The sequence below is a fragment of the Cynocephalus volans genome, chromosome 7 (assembly GCF_027409185.1).
Source record: "Cynocephalus volans isolate mCynVol1 chromosome 7, mCynVol1.pri, whole genome shotgun sequence".
Taxonomy (NCBI): Eukaryota; Metazoa; Chordata; class Mammalia; order Dermoptera; family Cynocephalidae; genus Cynocephalus; species Cynocephalus volans.
In genome coordinates, this window is record NC_084466.1 from 963,175 (window position 1) to 985,798 (window position 22,624).

A 22,624-nucleotide genomic window follows, 5' to 3' on the forward strand; every position below is an offset into this window, starting at 1 on the left:
AACATCTGAGCGACCCTGACCATTTGCTTTCACTTTCCCTACACTGAGTAATAAAAAAAGACATAGTAAGTGAATTACTTAATAACGTGGCTTGTTAAGTAGATACAAATATTCTGCAATCCAAGTCCATGGACTTAAAAAAGTAGCACGATGCATCCCTGACGATGGAAAACAGAACCCACGTGCACGCTGAGCTCCGAGGGCTGACACTAGGTGGCAGCAGCAACGGCTCAAGGCCTGGAGACTCTCGTCGCAGCTGGAGACCTCCACCCTGCACACCCCACTAGGACATGAGGAGCACTGCCCAGAGTCATGAAGTTAGGGACCCCACAACGAACATTCACATAGGGGCTCCTGAGTCCCAACCCAAAGTTCTTTCCACTCCTCCGACGACATCCGCACCCTGGATGAGGTACGGACACTTGTGTAAAGATACAGAAGCATCTGGAGAGGACACTGAAGCAATTCAGAACGCCTCACAAGTACGCACATCTTGAGAAGTACTTCAGGGAAGTGAGAGCAGTTAGGAGATGAACAAATGGCGCTTCCCACGGAAAAAGAGGTCAAAGGAAACAAAAGAGGTCCTGAAAATAGCAGGATGAACTAAGGACACAAATGGGAAAAGAGTATAAAGAAAAGATGTCAGTAGTTAGAGTAGTTACTCTTGAAAGCAAACCCAAGACTTTAAGAGAAAAGTTTATTTTCCCTTATTATAACACAGTATATACTGGTTATTATAGAAAATTTGGAAAAGAAAAAAAAGTCATCCATGGTGATTCGGAACATTTATTTCCTGTGCTTTTTTCCTGTGTATTTGTGCTTCTTTTTCTTCGCCATGGTTCTGTTATAGGCTCACTTTTTTCTTTTGAAGTTTAGCATCATAACAAATACTTTCCTTTGTTACTACACATTCTTTTAATGTTTTAATGGCTACATAATACTCCACCAAGTGGTCATGCTGTAGTTCAACTAACCATTAGATACTCAAATTGCATCCAATCTGCCTTAAAAATGTCACAACGAGGAGCTGAAATGCTTTGTGGGCAAAATTTTTTAACTTAGGTTTGATTCTTTCCTTTGGATAGAGACCTAGCAGAACTACTGGGTCAAAGGGTGTAAACATTTTAAGGCTCTTCAAACTGCTAGACTGCGCTCTAAAACTGCAGGACCAGGGTGACACACTGATGTGGCTCAAGAGTGCCTATTTTATTGCCCCTCACAGCATTAAAACTCCTTGCCAACTTGACATTAGTATTCCAGTTAGTACTCCAGGTAAAATGGTACCTACTTGGTATTAATTTACTTCTTTTTTTGGTTACCCAGAGTGTTCATTTTCTCTCTCTGCCCACCTTTTAATCAGCTAATTTCCTCTTTGAGAGGTGTCTATTGAAAGACAAAGTACCTTTTAACTAATTCACTTCCAGCCTAGGCATCTTTTTCTACAGTAAGACACTGAATGTTCAGTCTCTATGACACGTCACCCTGTAACAGTTCTGTACCTTCTTGGAGGGATCTGTATACTAAAGTTCAAACATATTACTTCTCAGAACTTTTCTGGAATTAGCCACATGAAAAGCTAATTCAAATTATTCACTCAATTTCCACTTTTTCAAACCTAACATTTTTATCTTTTCAAATTTATGTTCCAAAAATAGTATCAATCAGGCTGGCCAGTTAGCTCAGTCAGCTGGAGTACGTGTCATAACACTATGGTCAAGGGTTTGGATCCCTATACCGGCCAGCCACCAAAAAGTTTAAAAAATAAAAAACCATAATAATATCAAATTAAAATATCATATTCTATTCTGAAAATATTTACTTTGATAGCCAAGTCATCAACAAATGTTAAGAGCGAATAAACCAAAACCATATGATATTAAGTTGCTTACAGACAATAACAGATTGATTAGGGTTCTTACCTTTCTCAGCTTTTCTGGGGAAAATTCTAAGCCAACAAGAAAAAGAGTAAAGAACACCCCAAATTCTCCTAATGTCTCCACTTGAACAATAGACTGAAAAACAAGAAAATTTAAAACCATGTAATTTTTTAGGTTTAACATATTAAGTGTACTTAACCAACAACCATGTACTAATACACTCAGTGGGAATGTCCCCCCAAAACCACTATTTTTATAAGAAACAAATTCTTGGAATTTCTTCTATATCTGAGATAATTATGACTTCCTGACTGTGGTGTTTCCTTCCTTTTTTCTTGACTCGCCAGAGGAATATCTACTTTCACTGTGTTTTCTAGCTTGTGAATTCAGCTAGTTCCAAATTCACTGTCCCTTTCATCTCTGCCCGTTCCTCTCTTTAGCCTTCGCGGGGGGATGGCCAGGCACTAAGCCTGAGTTTACACCTTACGGCTGGAGCGTCACTGTGGCTACACTCAGGGCCCATCTAGCTCACACACACGGTCCTGACCCCATGAGCTGACTCGGTTGGTCCGCTACTACTACTGTGAAACTGCCCTGTTCTTATTTGCATCTTTTCTCTACACTTTCTTAGTTGCTTTATTTTTAGTAAATCCCTGTTTATAGTACTTTTTTCCTGACACTATCTGGTAACCTACATCTTTTAATAGAGGAGTTTACTTCACTTATATTTACTGTTATTCCAGATCTTTGCTCTCATTTATTCTATCTTCTGATTTTTATGCTTTCTTACCATTACTTTTTTTTTCTTCCCTTTATTTAATCGGGCTGACTTAAGACTTCAAAATAACGTACTTAAACCTATATTTCTTAACTTAGTAAATGAAAATCTATCAACTTCTTACTAGTAAAAGATAAATATTTTGGTACAATTATACTTCCGCCATGAACCACCCCCCACTTCTGGCTAGTATACTCTTGGATTTTCATCTTGGTCTATTTATAATTACATTATTTTTCCATGGCATAGCTTATTTATTAAGAATTATATACAATATCCAGTTGGATATATCACCCAGTTATTTAGCCTTAATTCTTTGCTATGAGTTACCTTTGCAGTTAAGAAGAAAAAGGAAAAAGAATAATTTGCATTTGCTTTTATTTGCAAATACTCTGCAAAGGGAGGGGGGACAAGGGCTCAAAGAGGTTTCTCACCTGCAGCTTTTTACATTGTTTTGAATCACAGGAAAAAATGCCTATTCAGAAAATTGAATTAAAACAGCCATGTGGAGCCCAGCCCACCTGCAGGTCTGCAGTTCCATTTCAGGTGAGTTACCTGCTCCCTAAGTTAAGGGCCCTTGGCCTGCGGTGGCTGAGCACAACTGCCCTTCGCCTGGCTGGTGCTGACTTGCTGTTCCGCTTAGTTCTCTGTGATTACTTCTTCTGACCCTTTCTGCTGTTCTTCTGTCTGGGGAAATCCCTGAGGTTCTTCCGATCAGGTTCAAGTTTCGTTCATTAGCAGCAGAGGGAATGTCTACTCACCAGGGGAGTGTCAGTGCTTGGACTGAATGCCCCCCCAAAACTCACTGGAAACTTAATCTCCATTGTAACAGTGCTAAGAGGGTGGGAAATCCTACTATGGTAATCAAAAGGTGGGGCCTTTATGGGGTGATTAGATTGTGAGGACTGCTCTAGTGAATGGATTAATCCATTTGTGAAGTAATGAGTTATCATGGCGTGGTTCTGGTGGCTTCATAAGGAGAGTGAATGAGCAGGTCAGCTCTCTCTTGCTCAACCCATTCACCATGTGACACCCTGTACTGCTGTGAAGAGTCACTACCAAGAACAAGGACCTCACCAGATGTGTTCCCTGGACTGTGGACTTCCCAGCCTCCGAAACTGTGAAGAATAAGTTTTATTTCCTTATAAATCACCCAGTCTCGGGTGTTCTGCTATAAGCAACAGAGATGGACTTGTACAGTCAGGGAGGCCTGGCTGGGTCTGTGGCTTATTTTCCACCATCCCAAGTTGTTCCCTCTCGGAACTCAGGCACCCTTGTCCCATTCATCCATGTTGCGTGGATTTAGATGACACACTTGGAACCCTCCTTCCTGTCAAAAGTGCTGTCAGCGTGTAACGGAGCTCCCACCAATCTGCTCGGCAAACAGCCTTGGCAGATGGGGTTCTGGGCCTCTCGAGATGTAGGTTTCTTATCGGCTTATCCATGTGTTAAGAATTGCTTAAAAATACATTTAATCCAGCATTTTTAGTTGCTTTCAGGGTGTGAAGGGTGGTCTGAATAATCTGGAAATGGAATCTTTAAAACTAATATAATTTAACAAAATGAACTGGGTTATTTTTTTCTAGCCAAGACACCCTTCCAGTAATGAACAAAATGAACTTCCTTGTGTTTAGAGAAGATTTCTTATGAAACTTTAAAGGACATCTTTGATATGTTTTATAAAAAACTGGTATTCTCATTCATTCAAATTTAAAACTTTAGTCTTCATGAATTTTTCTTTTATATTCTATTAAACAGATACTAAAATAGTTAAACGTGTTCTTACCTTAATACTGTTCAGTCCTGAAGGTCCCAGAAGCACACCACAAATAATATACCCAAACATCGTAGGCAGTCCTACTGTCGTGCACAGCCAGCCACAAGGTAAAGACAACATTCCTATGGTAACAATGTCCTAAGGTAAGAATGAAACAAATGAGAAACAGAATTTAGGCTAACAGTTGGTAAGAAGAGGGTTGGCGGACTGAGGTGGCAGGACGGGACTTCGCTCCCTGACTTCATTTAATAGGAACAAGGACAGACAAGGAGCCTTGGAGAAGTGTTTGCTACTTCTGTGCATCCCAGAGAAGCTAGAAACACTAAGAACCTGTTCTGGGAGTAGATGAAGTTGGTTTCTCATGGCCTAATGTCTATAGCAAAATTTGTCTGTTCTGCTTAAGCCCCACAGTGTGTGATAAGAATTCTGAGTTCTGGAATTCCACTGAGTTTTCTCACCCAGGAAACCTTCAGAGCTGGTGTTCTGACTGCGGCGCAGATGCCTTCCCTGCTGGTTTTCCCACCATACGAAGTCGCTATAACCATCATCTCATAGCCAATGCAGACAAGAACCGTCAGAGGTGGGAAAACGATGGGGTGGGAGTCTGATGAGGAACAGGGTACTCACATGGTCTCAAGACATCTTCCCAGAAGCTGCATACTCATTACAAGGGGAAAAGAACTAACTTTACAGTGCAGATGCCACCCCCCCTTCATGGAGGGTGCTGATGTATCAATCGGCAGACTAGGCCTGAGCCAGTGCCCATCCCAGTCACCACCAAGGAAAGCGACCGAGGCTATGGATACAGGTTCAGCACCTGGTAAGAGCCCTTGGGTATGGTGCGTCTTCTTCCTTTTAGACCATCGGCACTACCTTTAAGACTGGGTTCTCTGGCTGGGTTTCTCTTCCTGTACAAAGCTGCAGGATTAGGGGGTTTTGCTAGAGACCTGACAGTTTATCAGATCCTGCCAGGTTTCCCTGATGAGCCTGCACCCTGTAACTCTCATGGAATTTACTCCAGAGTGATCGCCTTGAACCAAAACACTCTCAACTTCAAGCAATTAATTCCATAGCCTCTGCCTAGACAGATTTCCTGGGAGGACACAGATGTGAACCTCCCTCCATGTGGAATGCCAGGCACCGCTGGAGTTCTCTCACTCTGCACCCCATGTCTAAATAAAGCCATAGATGACTCCCTAGCCAAAACATCTCTGCCTTGTAAGGATTTTCTATTTTGGTGAACAGGCTTTAGACAGCTAAAGCTTTAATCCTATCACAGTAACTCCTAATTTCAAAAAGGCTTCCAAATTCTCAAAAACAAAATTAATTTCCAGTTTAAATACGAAAATGCCTTATTCCTTTAGAAAAAAATTAACAATTAGGAGAGGAAGTCTGAAATACAGAAAACGTGGGGAATTCCAGAAGAGTCTCTGTGAGGAGTAAGGCTATGCACAGCAGGGCATGGTTCAAAGCAAAGCCCACGCTCGCCAACACAGCACTGGGAGCCGAGCGGCCGCCAGCACCTTGAGGAAGTGGCGGTCTGCACGTGGGATGGTCGCGTCTCTGGGCCTGGTCAGAATGTACCGGTTGTTCTGCGAGTCTATCAGCATACTGAGGCCCAAGCTGTCCTCCGCTTCCCGTCGTGTCTTATTCTGCTCGGAAATGGCCTCTTCTTCCTCCACCCGCAGAACTGCCTCAAAATTGACCCCTTTGACCTGTAACAATAACCAATATTTTGCAATGAAGAGCAAGTAAAACCTTCCAAGTTGAATTCTTTTTTTTTTTTTTGTCTTTTTTCGTGACCGGCACTCAGCCAGTGAGTGCACCGGCCATTCCTATATAGGATCCGAACCCGCGGTGGGAGCGTTGCCGCTCTCCCAGCGCAGAACTCTCCCGAGTGCGCCACGGGCTCGGCCCCCAAGTTGAATTCTTTTTTTTTTTTTTTTTTGTCTTTTTCGTGACCGGCACTCAGCCAGTGAGTGCACCGGCCATTCCTATATAGGATCCGAACCCGCGGCAGGAGCGTCGCCGAGCTCCCAGCGCCACACTCTCCCGAGTGCGCCACGGGCTCGGCCCCCAAGTTGAATTCTTAGAGAGCAAATGCTACACAGAAGAATGACGGAAGCGTCTTTCAGTTTCAGCATTCTCTCAACTGTGACAGAAGACCAGTAAATGCTCATTAGCCCAAATCATGAAAATTTTCAGTTAAAGAAGTAATGGAAGAATGAAAATGTTCAGGATTCCTGCTACTTCCAAACATCTCCTTCACCTGATTTAGGGCATTCTTTCAAAAACTCATAGCCCTTAAAACACTTATGAGTTCTCTAATTCATAATTAGTAAATTTTTAAAACTTCCCATTTCTTTCATTCTATTTTATTCTCTCTCCTTTCTTCTCTAATCTTCTAATCGTATTCTGATTTTGTTTTTAATTACCTAACTCTTTTGTGAGTCCACACCAAGACCCACAGTCAATTTTCATCATCAATCCCAATTTTTTCCTTGGAATCGTGAACATATTATAACATGTGAGCAGCCTAGAATCCTGCTTCAGATATGAGGATCAATTTCTGTGGAGTCTCTTGTGCCCCCAGCAGATCAGCATTGAAGCCCACCTGTCCAAGCTGTCTTGAGGCCGGAGTCCCAATCTACCTGAGTGGCAAAGCAGGGAAACAGGGAAGAGCCACTGATAAGGGGAAACTGACTGCAGTTATTAAAAAGTGTGAAAAGAAAAGAAAAGATAACTAGCTTACTTGTGCAAGACCAAATTGAATCATTTTCTGTATGACAGACATGTTCTAGTTTGTCTTCATTTTTGATCTGCACTAAAACATACATGTGAACAACGTCACACCACTGAGCTGGTAAGCAGCTCAGTGGTGCCAGGAGCGCAGCTTACTGATTTATTGTCATCGAAAGCGTGCTCCTCGATTTCCTCCTCCAGACGATCTGCTGCCTTTCTCACGTCTTCAAGGATTTCATCAAGCATGGACAGGCTTTCATTTTGATGCTGCATATTTTTAAAGGCTTCAGCTTGATGCTTTTCTGCTGCCAGAAGTTCCATATATTCTGTCTCTTCCTAGTCATTTATAAAAAATGAAGAGTAAGATTAATTAAGAAATAAACCAGTATATAACTTTCTTACATCCATTCAGGTACCTGGCCAAAGTCAATCAGTGGCCCTCTACGTCAGACACCCTGTTCATTTATGTATAAAACCAACTCTGCTCAGCCAGAGTCAAGTGCCCCAGATTATTCAAACGTGACTGAGCTTAGCAAAATGTTAAGAGAAAGCTATTTATACATCTACATAACCAAATGTAATATGCTACTATAGAAAGAATTTATCATTTCCAAAGGTAACCCATTCATCCAAAAACCACTCACTTAACCCTAATTATGTTCCGGGCATTGTGTGTGTAATGTACATGAGGTACAGTGGTATTTTAGAAAGAACTGTGATCCTTGTCTATTTACCTACTATCTAAATGTCCAAGCGGGATACACACAGTTAAATTCTACTTACAAAGGGGAAATTGTTCCAGAAAAACAGTAGAATCTGACATTAATTATTTGGGAAATGAATAGGTGGTCCTGGTAACAGAATTTAGCAAACATATTTTATACATCATATCAATCAATAACCTTACTTTTTAAATATTTATTCACATCTACAGGAGTGGGGCACAGATGGGACAGAGCCGTGACGGCCATGCCCAGACGAGCACAGCTGCTCCACGCTCTGAAAGCTCCCTTGACCTTCTGATGCTGCTGACTCTGGGCATAGGCATGATGCCTGGAAGTCTCAGAAGCAGGAGGCAAGAGCCATTGCAAGTGGAAATACTGTCCAAACGTTATAAAGCATGCATACTTGAAATAACATAACTCAGACTCATGTTTGTTCTCTATTTTACAATAAAACAACCACAAATCCGGACTCTGTTAAGTAACCGTATCCAAAACCAAGGAATCTTAATGCCTCAACGGTCCAAAGGATCTCATAACACCTATTCAAAGATAGCGCTACGCTGTGTTTCTGCAGTTACACGGGTTCACACACACACATCAAAGAGGCAAAACAACTGAATCTGGGTTATTAAAAACCTTGATTTAAACTTTTGCCTGATTATCATACTTCTACCAAAAAATTCCATATTTTGATAACGAAAGTTTAATAAGTCTATATTTTCTCTACTTTTTAAGCTGCATACTACTACCAAAGATTTTCTAGGAAGATGAAATGACATTTTACATATTTAAAGGGTTTGGCATGGTGCCTGGCACATAACACATACTCAAACGATGGCTTAAAAAAAAGTAATATACTCAAACCAGGCTGCTTTTCCTTAAAAAAAGAAAAAACTAATGCAAATAATATCACATCTAATACAGTAATAGTCTCTTCTCATCATTTTGAAAGTATACTTGGTCAAAGTTCCTAATTTAAATGTTTACATTTGTTTAAAACTAATTTTAATATTTTTTGCCTTTAGTTTACAGGCATTGAAGAAAGTTAACCTTGACACGAAAAGGAATTCCTCAATATTGACTGAAGTTACAAGCACATTTATTGCCTCATCATAGTTAACTGCTGGGGATTTCCACGACAGGGAAGAGCTGGAGACAGGCTCCTCCCAGCAGCGACGGATGCGCCAGCCTGCAGAAGGGAAGACGTCTGCGCGGGGCGCTCTGCACGTGTCCCCCTGGCAGGCCGGGGCTCACCTTGATGGCAGCCTCTCTCAGGGCCTCCAGCCGCTGCCGGCTGCTCTCCTTCATGTTCACCACGTCCCTGTAGTCTCCCTGCAGGGCTCTCTGAAGCCCGTGGATAGCCTGGAAGACCGAGTTTTCACTCTCATTTAGCTCCTTCTGGAAAATCTCAAATGTGTGCACCCGGAACAGCTTCTCTCCATCCAACAGGCCAGCGTCTTCTTCCACAGCTCTGATTGCATCTTTCAGTTTGTTCAGAACCACATCCTTCTGGCGAAGAAGCCCGGAGAGCTTCCTACAGCTGCCCAGGACCCACTGCCGCCTCTGAGCGACGGCCGCGCCCCTTCCCCAGTGTAACTTGATCGCGTGCCTCGCCACCTCTCCGTGGTCTGCAGCGCTGGTGGTCAGGTGAAGCAGTGGAAGCGACACCCAGAAGAGACGCTCTCCTAAAACCTTCATGGTCCAAGCACAAGGGCAGGGCAGCTACGCCAAGGCCTTCTGCTGTGTCGAGCTCACATCTTAGATACACATTTTCAGCTGGAAAACAAATGTACAGTCACGTACTGTTAAACAATGACTCATTACTATTGAGATCAGAGTTGAAGTATTAATAATTAAGTCCAAAAATCTGTCACCTTTCTGAAGAAAATGTTATTTTCCCTAGATTAATATGGAAATCTGAACTATTCATCACACCTAGACTGAGGTCAAGTACTGAATGTGAAAGTACCGCTTATGGTGCCTGGTGAAGCACAGAGGTTAAAGGTTAGTTACATCTGAATTTAAAGTCAATTTTTTTAGAGAAAACTTAGCCTCACCTATCTATGAAATCCACCATGTGCAGAAGATGAAAACCGATTCTACTTAAGAGGATCCACATGTCAAAGGCCAGACACTTCCCCTATCACAAATCAGTGAGCTGCTGGGGCACCACGCTCAGAATCATTCCAGAAATGAAATCTTCTGAGCTACCATTAGCTTGCTCTGCAGCTTTGCCTGCTTTCCCAAATCACTTAAGGATTTTGCCAAGTTTCCTGTCAGACTATGGTTAAGTGCCAACAGACATCAAGGATAGAAAAACAAAGTCACAAAAATATAACCATACCTGGATCTCTAGGGCTTTATAATGTTCAAACATTTTCTACCACCCAAATTCTCTTTCCCCCTTTAGGAAGACCTAAAGCAACATCTATTAATTTATCCTGGCAAGTACAGCATGGACAAGAACCCACTTCCTGAACATACTTTAGGTGACTGCGGAAGGTCTCTGCAGCTGTAGTGGGGTCCAGACAGTGACAGGCAGAGGGCAGGGCTGAGCCCCTGACAAGAGTGTTGTTTCAGAGCAGGTGGAAGCAGCAGTCAGTGATGTGGTCTCAGAGGATGGAAGGCAGATCCCAAAGAAGGGAGAGATCACAAATGTGAGGGGGACAAGCAAGATAAGCTCTGGGAAATACCATGGAAACTGGCAACCAGGAGAACACTGCCACAAGCAGTTGTGCCAAAAAAGAACACAAAACAAAAACTAACACTTACCCCGGATTCACAGCTTAAAGGAAACAAGGAAACATTAATACCTGCATTCACTGTCCAGTCATTCCGAATAGTGGCATCTTGTGGACTGTGGTGTCAAGAATTCTCACTCAACTGTCCAATACACCAATACTCCCCCACCTGGGGATCTGCTTACGAAAACATAAATCTATACTTTAAATTCACTGTTAACCCGAATTCTCCTGTGTTTCATCTGGTTTCCCAGGCAAAGCAGATTAGATGCAGCAAAAATTAAAAGCATGGCCATTTCTAGAGATGGCATTCTGACCAAACCAAGAAAGGACAGCCAACAGACCAAGACAGACAAACCTCCCGAATAACAGAGACTTCAAAAGCCCAGAGGCTAGGTCACTGAGTGAGGCACTTCAATAGACCCTGAAAATACTACTGGGTAGACAATAGTATAGTCACTGACGTTCAAAACAACAAACACAAGTCACCAAGAAAAGACTACATTCTAATCAAGAAGAAAGCGTTCAATTTCAATACATTTTCAGAGACTTTGTGCCTAAAGGGATAAGCTAGCGCTACATGGAACATTCAGTCACCCAGAGCAGCTGACTTCCTAGACAAATGAGAATGGGCTGTTCCAATTACTCAATTTTATGTCAGTGTCAACACAATCTTCAGAACTACATGTTACACCTCAAAAATAAACAATTAACTCATCATTTAGTCATACCTAGCAATATAGTTGACCTGTTATTTTAATGACTCATTCAATTGCTCAGCCTCTCTTGTTCCAGGGAGAGAAATTCAACAGCTCCTTCACAAGTTCCTTTTAGAACTTTCCAGAACCAAGACAGAACTCTGCGATGCTTCGTTTATGATGCCTGCTTTCCCCAAAAGTTCTGAGAAAGTGATTCTTTTATGGATTCCATGCTTCAGAAAAATAGCTTGCAACAGTCTGCACATGAATGACACCCTCTACATTCACTTCTGGTTCCTTCCTCAACCAGGCTCCTGCAGTTGAACAGTTATCCCTCTACTCTACACCTGAGGGAGCTATTAATTTTTATGAGAAACTCTGAGGATTTTAGTTGTAGTTATACTGAAATTTTCCAATGAAACACACTTATAACATGAACACGAAATTGAAATTATTTACAGGCCTTTGAAATACGAACGACCCTTTTTCATAAACTCCTTTCATTTTACCTTCAAACTTAGCTACAAAATCCCATGACTACTAAACTGTAGTATGTTTTTTCTTGAATAAATTAGTAAATATTTCTAGCTTCAGTGTTACTTTGTTATTGTTATTTTTAATTATTAAAAAGACACTTTGCTGTCTCTGGGTCTAATGGGTTTCTGTAATGTGTTTTTATAATAAATTCTTAAAATATCTGCATCTAGATATTGACATATGCAACACCTTGGGTAGATCTCAAGGCTGAGTGAAAAGAGAATCTCAGAAGGTCACATACTGTATGATTCCATTTACATGATATACTTGAAATGACAAAATTATAGAAACGGAGGACAGATGAGTGGTTGTCAGGGGTTAGGGAAGTGGGAGGAACATGGCTGTGGCTATAAGAACGAAGCAGGGTCCTCGTGGGATGGCATTGTCCTGTATGTTGACACAAATCTACACGTGTGATAAAACTGCATAGGCCTAGACACACATGCGCACAGGAGTGCAGATACAGCAGGGGCAGCCTCGGCAAGTCGATGGATTCTGTCAGTGGCACCTTCCCGCTTGCACTACAGTTTGCAAGGTGCCACCACTGGAGAAAATGGAGCAAAATCTACTCTCTCTACAGGATTTCCATACTATTTCTTACAACTGAATGTGAATATATAATTATCTCAAAATAAAAAAAGTTTAAAATCCTATATAATTGCTTCCTGTTTCCCACAAAACCCTCATTATGTGTAGGGATCACCACGTACATTGCAAAGCAGGGAAACCAGCCCCATTATTACATTTTTATGTCTTGAACTAGGAAATGCCCTAACTAGGCTATAGTAAAGCCCAAGGGTAGTTTTCATTTAGAGCAATAGCAAAATCAACACTTCAAGCTCAAGTGCCCCCAAATTTTTCTATATTCTATGTTCTCCAACATTAAATAAAAGGTATCTCCTGACTTTGCCAAATTTCTAAGGAGTTTTGCTTGTTTTTTAAATACAGAACAGGAATCATAAAACTCACTTTAAAACTGATGAGATTATTTCATGACAAAAAACATTCATAATAAATGCCTTAAATGGTTTAGAATAAAAAGGCAAACAGGCCCACCATTCAGCCTACTCCAAAACCAAAAACTTTCTAACACTTTTTAGTTCAATGTCATTTGACATAAAAATCACATTACTCTTACCCTACTAAGAATTCTTACTAATTCAGAAATGTCACATTATTCATCAAATAAAAAGCTCAATAGCAACGCATAACAATATATTCTGAGATCAAGTTTTTCAAAACGAAGCCACCAAAGCTAAAGATTTCTTCCTTACTCTTCCTCCTCCGGAAGCTACCGTGAGTGTGGGGTAAGGCACTATCTCCTTGGAGAAGAGCTATTAGGACCCAGAGCCTAAAAGGCCCGAAGAGTACATGGAGTCCCTTCCAGGAATGAGGAGGGGGAGGCAGAAAAGCAAGCAGCTCCTCTATTTTTCCCAGTTTTAGGGTTAGGGTTAGTATTTGAGTGCCTTGGAAATAGCTTCTGCTCACTACAGCCAAAGAACCCTCCATCCCCTCTTTTCAGACTGTCAGACCTCAGAGTTCACCAGACCAAGCCGCTGAAAGTGGATCTAATTTATCCATCCCACGGGTATTTATTAAGCAGCCCCTGTCAGACAGACGCTAAAGGGTCCTTCCTGGCTGACCCCCTCTCCCGACTGTGCCTGCTCCACTGGCTGTCCTGCTGCACTGTGCTGAGCTGGGACCCCAGTGTGTGTGTGTGTGCCTGCAGCGCGAGCGGGCTAGCAGAGGAGAGGTATTGACTTGGGATGGACGTGGCCAGGCTGGGGCTATGGGAGGGGATCAGTAGTTACTTACCTTCCCCTAAAGAAAGAAAAATTTGAGGATTATCTGTAGTAAATGATATAAAATTACGGTTTCTTCATGATACCACCACCATTTCCAAGTTCAGCACAGCACAGTATTTGAGCAGGCAAAAGAGGACAGATGGGTGAAAAGAGGGAAAGCCTCAATAGAAATAATTTACCTCAATCCAATTTGTGGAGGACTTAACTCAGAAAGCCTATTTTTACTTCTAAAGATAATCCTATAAATATAATGTATGGCTGCCAAAAAAAAGTGTATGATTCATAGATATTGTTATTCATATCTAATGAGTAAAATAGATAATGAGTTAAGAGAGGAGAAAAGACAAAGAAATATTTTTACGGACAATAAAAAGCTTCTAAGTATTTAATGTTAAATTAAATATCTATATAAACCAAATATTTCGTTAAGAAATCCACTGAGATACTACTTTTTAACGAACTGGCAGTATAAGAGAAATGTGGAAGACCAGTAAGATGTCCTGATCCAAAGAATGATCAGAAAATGTATGATATGGAAATGCTGAGCAGTGAATAACTACATGATTAGTAATGCATGAACTTTAGCATCTTAACAGTGTTCCAGAGGGGTGTTCAAACGGCTGTCCTGTTTACTCAGGTGAGATCCAGAAAGAAGCGAGAAGCAAGGCCCACGTGCGGGGAGTCGTAGGTCGGCTGCTCCCGAGTCTCCAACTCATTAGGATGAGAAGGGGCTGTAAACAGGAGTCCTTCCCAGCTCCGTCCACGCTGTGCGGCCAGGGAGCTGAGCTGGCTGCTGCAGACCAGGCCACAACCACGGCGTCTCCCCCGTTTCTCCTTCTTAAGAGCTGGCCGAGGCTGAGAAGCGGCGACAGGAGGCGGCAGCGAGGTCGGCAGAACGTGCTGGACGTTCCCCGTTCAGTCCGACTTACTTGACCGGTTACGCCGGTGAGAACGAACGCTCTGCACGGAGAATCTGCACACTGACCTAGCGGTCGGGCTGCTGCTCCACGGAGCTGCAGGAAGCGGCCTTTTGCCCAACCGCGGGGCCCGCGACGACCCTGGGGTGCAGGGGCCAAGCCCGTCTGTCTTTAAAACGAGACCGTAGGGGGTTAAAGCCTTTGGGAGGGGCGGAAACCGGGTCTGAGAGACGCTTGAGGGGAGACGGCAGGGGGACCCCGGGAAGGACCCCCGGGAGGGAGCCCGCGCTGCAGAAGGACAGGGCCCCGCGCGCTCACCGAGACGGAGGAGGCCGCGCCCTGGACGTCCGGCTCTAGCATCACCGGCCCCCGACTGGGAGCTCTGCGGCGCCGGGAGCCACGGGGCACAGCCGACGCGGGCTTCGCCGCATCCCTTCGCCGGCGGCCGGGGCGGGGACCGGGGCGGGGACCGGGGCGGGGACCGGGGGGGCGGGGACCGGGGCGGGGAGGGACCGACGCCCCACCTCCCCAGCGCCGCCTCCTCCGACGATCAACCAGACGGGGTCGCGGCCCCTTTAAGAAGGCGGGGGTATGGGCGGGTCCCGTCGGCCCCCGCGCGGCGCTGTGCACTTCGGGATTTGGGGTTCCGCGGACCGACCTGCCGCCCAGCTTGCTTCAAGAGCTCCTCCCTGAGAGCGTGTGGCTTGGAGGCTCGGGCTGGCGTCGACCTCGGAGAGGGCTAGTCGCGGCCCCTCTCAGAGGCGGGACGTGCAGGCCCCGGCGTGGCGGTGGGCGGCGCTGTGCACGCCGGGAGCTGGAGCAGAGGGCGGGAGCGAGGTCCCGTCGGCTCCCGTCGGCCTTCGCGCGGCGCTGTGCGCGCCGGGAGCCGGAGTCCCGCGGCCCGACCGTCCCCGGGCGAGCGTCCCGGAGCCGCGGCCCGCGCCAGGGCGGGGCGGCCAGCTGCGCCTGCGCGGGGCCCGGACCTGAGGGACGTGGAGAACATGGTAGGTGACCCGGCGCCGCCCTGCCGGTCGCAGCCGGGGTCGGGGTTGGGGCCGGGCTGGCCGGGGCGCAGGGGATGGGGGTCCGGGCCGGGGGTCGAGACCGGAGCCGAGCCGGGAGTGCAGGGGGACGGGGGCGGAGGCCGGTCGGGGCCGGGGCCGAGCCGGGAGCGCAGGGGGGCGGGGGCGGGGGCCGGCCGGGGATGGGGGCGGGGGCCGGGGGGCGGGGCCGAGCCGGGAGCGCAGGGTCCTGGGGGCGGGGACCGGGGGTCGGGGCCGAGCCGGGAGCGCAGGGACCTGGGGGCGGGGACCGGGGGTCGGGGCCGAGCCGGGAGCGCAGGGTCCTGGGGCGGGGTCCGGGGCGGGGACCTGGGGTCGGGCCGGGGGCCGAGCCGGGAGCGCAAGGGCCTGGGGCTCAGGGGTCGAGGGCGGCGGGAGTCTTGGAGCGAGGAAGTCCGTGTGGTCGTGCTCGCGAGTTAGGAGAACGCTCTCGGTCAGGAGAACGACGATGTGGCCGGATGGGGTCGGGATCACAGGCGAGGGCGACCCGCTGAGAGGCTGCTGGGGTCCTGTGGGCGAGAGGAGGTGAGGGCTCGAGCAAAGCCCCGTGTGTAGGCGCGAGGACGGAAGGAGGGACGCCGCAGTGGCCGGCTGGGCACGCGCGCGGGTGGTGACACTGTCGACGACGGCGGGAATGCACCAGCAGGAGCAGATTTGTGGGGCAGGCGATACTACAGGGTGGGAAAGTGAGGGGCGTATAGGGTAGTTGGTTGAAGATACAGCTCTGGGGCTCAGGAGGGAGGATTCTGGACGCGCCGTGGTCGTGGATGGGTTTTGCCATTCATTCAGTAAACCCACATCCAGAGGTCTGTGTGTGCAAGGAGAGTGCGCAGTGCAGAGTATGGCTGGAGCTTGGCTGGTGGTGAGCGAGACACGTGCGGTCTTGGTATTCCTGGAGCTGACGCCCCAGCAGGTGTCTTGTCACAGCTGGGATGAGTGCTAGGGAGAGGCACGGGTTCCGGGACCTGTGTGATGGGATGGGCTAGTGGTGTCACATGCCGAGGTCAGGAAGGCTTAGCCAGGTGTGAGCCAGAGACCGAGTGAGGTGGGAATGGCAGAGAGCTGTGTGCTCCACGCAGAAAGAACGGAATGTGCAAGGACCCCTAGGTGGTAGGAGACGGCACGTTCCAGGAGCTGGAAGATTGGCCTGGCTAAGCACAGGAACTTAACTTTGTAAAAACCTGGACATGTTTATTATGCAGAAGAGGACCATTCAGCTACTGGAGAGGTTGAAAGTCCACAGCGTGAATGGAGACATTTGAATTTAACTCTCTCCTTCCCCAAGCCTGCTGTATACCAAAACAGAGTCAAAGTGATCAACAAGTTTATGAAGTTTGTTTGATCAAAGTGCTTGGCCTGTCAGCCCCTCATAAGTTAGCTATTGATTATTGTTTTAATCACTGCTATTTATGGGGAAACCTGTAAGGGGAAACATCAAATCGTTCAGCTTTATTGATGGTCTCCTTGCTTTTCATAACGGTCAGAGAGACTTGTTAATGGGTTAAGCCTTGATGCCAGGGCCTGGTACCGCATAAGGTTCAAGGTTGGTAGGCATTTGAATACATAGGAGAGGGGTCTAAGTGTTTCCCTGTCTCTGCTTCTGCCCACTTTGTAATGAACATTGATGATTCAAAACCACTTTGAATGCCCTGGATACACACACTCTTGTGTCTGTTCTTCTAAAGTTTTAAAAAAGATTTCCTTTATGCTGTTGGTATAACTGCATTGTCATGTATCAGGGGAGGCTTCAAGAGGTGATCGTCAGGAGCAGTAGCTCAAGATCAGACACCATCACATCTTCCAGATGTGGAGCCATCTGTCGTGCTATGCTAGTCAAATAATTCAGTCACCTGAGAGTGCATTGCTCTGCTGATTTAGTCTTGGAGGTTCTGAGGGTGCTATGGTGAAATTCACGTAGCATAAAATTAACTATCTTAAAGTGTACAATTCAGTGATGTTTAGTATATTCACAATGTTGTGCAACCACCACCTCTATTTCCAAAATATTTTCTTCACCCCAAAAGAGAGCACTGTAGCTGTTAGCAATCACTCTCAATTCCTCCCTCCCTCCAGCCCCTGGCAACCATTCATCTGCTTTCTGTCTCTATGATTTGCCAGTTTGGGGTATTTCATATAAATGGAATCACATTATGTGGCCTCTTGTGACTGGCTTCTTTCACTCAGCGTCATGTTTTTGAGGTTCATCTGCATCACAGCTTGTATCCGTGTTTGGTTCCTTTTTATGGTGGAATAATATTCCGGTGTATGAATGTATCAAATTTTGGTTTATATCCATGACAGAATTTTAAAATCTAGCAGTGAGGGCTGTTTCCAAAGTAAAGATACTGTAGCTATTCCTAGCTATTCCTGATGGCAGGCCATTTGGAGGTTGCTCATCTATCTTTATCTTGCAGTTTTGTGGGGTGACTCTTGGCTTTGCCCAACCTCCCTTGGAGAGATGCTCAACTTCATAAAGAGATGCGAGCTTTATCTTTTGTCAGACACTGTCAAAGCATATGAGATCTGCTGTAATTTAGCTAAACTTCATTTCACCAGAGAATATAACCTTAAATTTTTTGTCTAGTTCTTTTCAAACATTTAATGTCAGGAAATAATATGTGGAGTATACATTCCATATATTCCTCTAGAATCTGTATTAGGGCCAGCCGCCTGTGTTTGTAGAGAACATCTTTTGGGAGCACAGCTGCACCTGCTCCTCTGTGTGCCGCTCAGCCTGCTTTCACCACACGGAGGCAGAGAATGGAGGAACTGCAGCGGACCTTATGGCTGACGAGCCCGAGATGTACTGTCTGGGACTTGAGGAGAGCGAGTTTGCCAGCTTCTGATCTCCATCCTCAATTCTTCACCAGAGTCCACCTTCCCCCACCCTCTGGGAACCCCACAGATGGGCGTGAACTGTCTCTGAAACCCCTGAAATTTTATGCAAAATCACATGCGCATGTGCGTACCTCCTTGAAGGAGGACCTGTGATTCTTCAGAGTCCAAAAAGGATCCAGGACCCAGTACTGCTCCACAGTCATTGATCTGAGTAGCCAAAATGTTAATTCCCTGGGTTCACCTCGATCAGCAGTTCTCAAACTTTTTAGTCTTAGGACCCCTATATATTTTAAAGAATGATTGGGACCCCAAAGAGCCTTCGTTTATGTGGGTAATAGTCATCAATATTTACCATATTAGAAATTAAGATCAGAAGTTTAAAAATATTTACATATTTTTAAATTAGCAATAATAAAACCATTACATATTTAGATATTCTTGCACATATCTTTAACAACTGGCTTCATAAAACATAGGCTCTCCAGTCTTCTGCTCAGTCCATTGTAATATCACAAGTCATGCTGCCTGGAGGCCTTTGTATGCAACCCTGAGCAGATGAGCATGAGAAAGGCGGGAAATGGCTTAGAATTCTCAGGAAGGCAGTTGTGTCACAGTGGAACCCCCAAAAGGTCGCAGGTCCAGGCGCCCCAGAGCACACTTGGGAGAGCTGTGTATTGGGACCACGTTGTCTTATTCTGCTGCTGAATTGTAGCCTGGTATTTTGGTGTCCACGTGTGTTTGGGTTCTTGCTCTGCTGTTTGTTGTTGGCACTTGGGTGAGGAATCTGTCTGCACAAAGGGGACATTGCATATTGTCCCTTCCCCCAGGTTGCAGGCCTGGAGTAGCTGTAGCACTTCTGAGCTACTGGTAGGTTTTTAAGTCTTATTGAAACAGATTTTCATAACTGATCATATTTTCTTTGCTGTGGCAGCTGGGAAGCACAGAGCCTAATTTTCTGTGCACTTTCAGCTCTCGTACACAGTACACTTGTCTTCGTACCAGGCATACCCTTGGCTTTCTTATTTTCCTTTTTCTCTCCACTCAGTGTCCTCATCTATATCTTGTCCATTTGTATATTTCTTTTAAGTAAAAAATTTCCCCTTATACTATTGTGTAAAGCATTTGCGTGAAACATTAGCATTTAGTAAACTTAGGAGTCTCCTGACTTACAGAAATTAGTGGGTTGTTCTTTTTTGATGTTGTTGTCATCAAGTCACCTTAGATAAGTGGAAACTTAACCATCCTGTATCTGCAAGTATTAAGATGTTATTTTGTTTCATTATATACTATATATAGTACAGTTACTTGGCAGTTTTATTATTTATTACCTACCCTCAGCCTCTGCCCTATTTTTAATTTTATTTCTGTCTAGTGTACACAGACATTCTTGTTATTAGTATCATTTACATTTAGTCATAGCAGGCTTTTTTGTTCCTGCTTGTAGAACTTTTGTAAATTACTTTCAACACTGGTCTTAGTTATGTGTGTATGCTCTTATCAATGTGGTTCTGCTGATTTTAAGCTGAGAATAACGTTTCTCAACTGCACAGTCTCCTCCTATTCGTTAGAGCCTGAACTTAATTGAAGGCAAAGAGGACCCTGCCTTGTTTCATTAGAGGACTAGATGTGTGTTACAAAGAGAGACTATAATGAGATTATTTTATGAAAAAACTGTTAGACTTTATGCAAAGTGAACTGGGTAGAGATCAAAGTATGTTTTGTGTAAACTATTGACTCATAATTTTTCCAGGATTGCACTTTGCGTGTTTGTTACTATATAGGTGCTGTTGTTTCAATTTTCAGAAGACTGTGCAGTCTTTTGAACTGATGAAGAACAAGGCTTTGTCTTCCTGTAATTCTGAAATGAAGTTGAGTCACCCAACAAGAAAGCTCAGTTCAGCTAAAATGTAGGCATTAGGAATAGAGGCTGAAACAGACCCTGGAGTGGCTTCATTGGCTTTCCTGCTTCTTTTGCATCCCAAAGCATAAGCTTAAGTCATCCCAGAAGGACAAGGTCCGCCAGTTTATGGCATGTACTCAGGCTGGGGAAAGAACTGCTATCTACTGCCTAACACAGAATGACTGGAAACTAGACGAGGCCACGGACAGCTTCTTCCAAAACCCAGACTCATTCCACAGGGAATCCATGCGGAACACAGTGGACAACAAGAAGCTGGAGCAGCTGTATGGCAGGTACAAAGGTAAGGGGTGACGTGACAAAGCCAGACCAACACACTATCTCTAGCACGCAGAGCAGACGGCGTGTTTCCAAAGTTTCTGACGCCATCTACAAAAGTCTCCCAGTTGCTGTTTTTCTCTTCCTCATGTTCAGCAGATCCACTTCCTTTAGTTTAAATGAGAGTGTGAGTCTGCACAGATTGGTGGGGATGAGAAGAGGGTCAAAAGATTGATCAGGAACAAGCCCTCACCTCACCCACTTGTTCTGTGCAGTGGGATTGACGTGCTGACAACCAGTCAGAGGGAAGAGTCACTGCTTGGAGGCTGTCTCGGCAGCAGTCACACCTCTTAATAGAGTATTTTTCCAAGCACTAGTTTAGGCTAAAATGTTTGTGGTGAGAAGGTTGTTAACAGACAACACCAAATCATGAAACTACTTCTGAAGTGAGGGTAAACCGTCAGCCTTCTCCTCACCCAGCGTAGTGGGGGTTTAGCACTGAAACCACTTGGTTGTTGGATAATCCTTGGGGAAAGACACCTTTATGTTGGAGATTGAGACAATTCTTATTTTTATTGAGGTCAGTACTTAGAATGGAGCTTTCCATATCAAAATGCAGTCATGCTGTAAAAATAAGTCTGCCTTGATGAGTGTGTACAGGTCCAAATCCTGCAGCAGATTTAAGTTTTCAATCAAGTGAGGTCAGGACTGTGTAGGGGGAAGCAGCAGCAATCTGAGTTGACTGACTTTGCTGCTTTCTAACAGTTTTTGAGGTTAAGTTTTCTAAAATTTTGAAAAACAAAAACCCATTCCTCATTTAAGTATTAACCCAAATAGAATAATTTCATTGGCTTTAAATTCCTGTTTGTTTATGATTTTTATTTTTTATTTTTGAAAACAATTGTGTGGACTTCAGTCTTTCTGTTTACATCTGAAAAATGGATTGAAAATTGCATTTAAAAAAAAAATCTTGGTTCAAAAACATACTCTGTGATGAAACAAAGAACTGAGAAAAGAACTGAAATCCAGATTTGTACTTACTGTCATTCTCAGAAAGTGAAAATTGTTTTTAGTTAAGCGTTAGTGTACTTTAAAATGTTCTGGATAATTATTGAGCTCATTTTGTAAGTCATGTGCTGTGTAGTTTTTTTTAGTTGTTCAAGTGTGTACACCTGACTTAGAAAACTACTTTATATTTGTGACAGTTGTAAGTCTTTGTGCTTTAGTGGAAGCTTCATTTCTTCATTATTTAATTTTATTCATGAGATTCTAGTCATTTAAACTAGGTACATGGTAATCATTTGGGGCTCTAAAAATAAATATATAGTTCAAAGACAAATATAACATTGATTATTACATTAACATATACAAATGAAAAAGTACTTCCAAAATTACTCAAAATTTTCAACATTATTGTATATGAAATTTACCAAGATGGTTTATTAGGCAAAAGCACTGTGGAATGATTTTTGTATTATCTCCATGATGTACTTGTATGATGTTAGGAGAGAACTGAATAAGAGAATAAGTGGGTATTTTTTACAGAACCTTTGTCCCATAAGCCACAGCTGAGGTTGTTTTCTCCCTAATTTAAGAGGACAGAGTTAGAAGATGCTTGTGATTTTATTCATTTAACTTATGTTGTCAGTTTTTCTTTGATAACATCATATATGAGCATACTTCAAAAAGTTCTTGGAAAGATTTGTGTTATCTTTTAATTATGTTTTTCCACGAACTTTTTGAAATACCCTTGTATATAAATAATGTAGTACATAGAACTTAAATGACCAAAGTCAAATTTTGTATGAAGGGGAAGAAAAGTTGATCCCATCTAATCTTTACTCGAGCTAAGGAGCTACAGATTTTCTATTTGCACCTTCTAAACCAACAGAATTCACACGTATTTTATGACAATATATTATGATACACATAACCTGTCTGAAATTCTTAGA

General features: G+C 44.2%; 2 protein-coding genes across 13 annotated transcripts in view; one reads left to right on the plus strand and one right to left on the minus strand.

Moving 5' to 3' along the window:
- The window catches only part of TMCO3 (transmembrane and coiled-coil domains 3), a 44,861-nt gene extending 29,191 nt beyond the window's left edge, over nucleotides 1-15,670 (minus strand). For 2 of the 9 annotated variants that reach the window (XM_063101831.1, XM_063101835.1), the window contains exons 1-6: nucleotides 14,916-15,665; nucleotides 9,154-9,675; nucleotides 7,331-7,510; nucleotides 5,956-6,147; nucleotides 4,442-4,570; nucleotides 1,920-2,012 (exon numbers count right to left, since the gene is read on the minus strand). In XM_063101831.1, the coding sequence (XP_062957901.1) occupies nucleotides 1,920-2,012; nucleotides 4,442-4,570; nucleotides 5,956-6,147; nucleotides 7,331-7,510; nucleotides 9,154-9,597 (1,038 nt within the window). In that variant the 5' untranslated portion in view covers nucleotides 9,598-9,675; nucleotides 14,916-15,665. Of the gene's footprint in view, nucleotides 1-1,919; nucleotides 2,013-4,441; nucleotides 4,571-5,955; nucleotides 6,148-7,330; nucleotides 7,511-9,153; nucleotides 9,676-10,383; nucleotides 12,862-13,690; nucleotides 13,913-14,915 lie in introns of those variants that run through there. The other 7 variants (XM_063101839.1, XM_063101838.1, XM_063101833.1 and 4 more) reach the window with 6 other exon arrangements.
- Nucleotides 15,096-22,624, plus strand: part of DCUN1D2 (defective in cullin neddylation 1 domain containing 2) — a 32,950-nt gene continuing 25,421 nt past the window's right edge. For 2 of the 4 annotated variants that reach the window (XM_063101844.1, XM_063101845.1), the window contains exons 1-2: nucleotides 15,096-15,601; nucleotides 20,481-20,697. In XM_063101844.1, coding sequence (XP_062957914.1) covers nucleotides 15,599-15,601; nucleotides 20,481-20,697 — 220 coding nt within the window. In that variant the 5' untranslated portion in view covers nucleotides 15,096-15,598. Of the gene's footprint in view, nucleotides 15,602-20,299; nucleotides 20,698-22,624 lie in introns of all 4 variants that reach the window. The other 2 variants (XM_063101842.1, XM_063101843.1) reach the window with 2 other exon arrangements.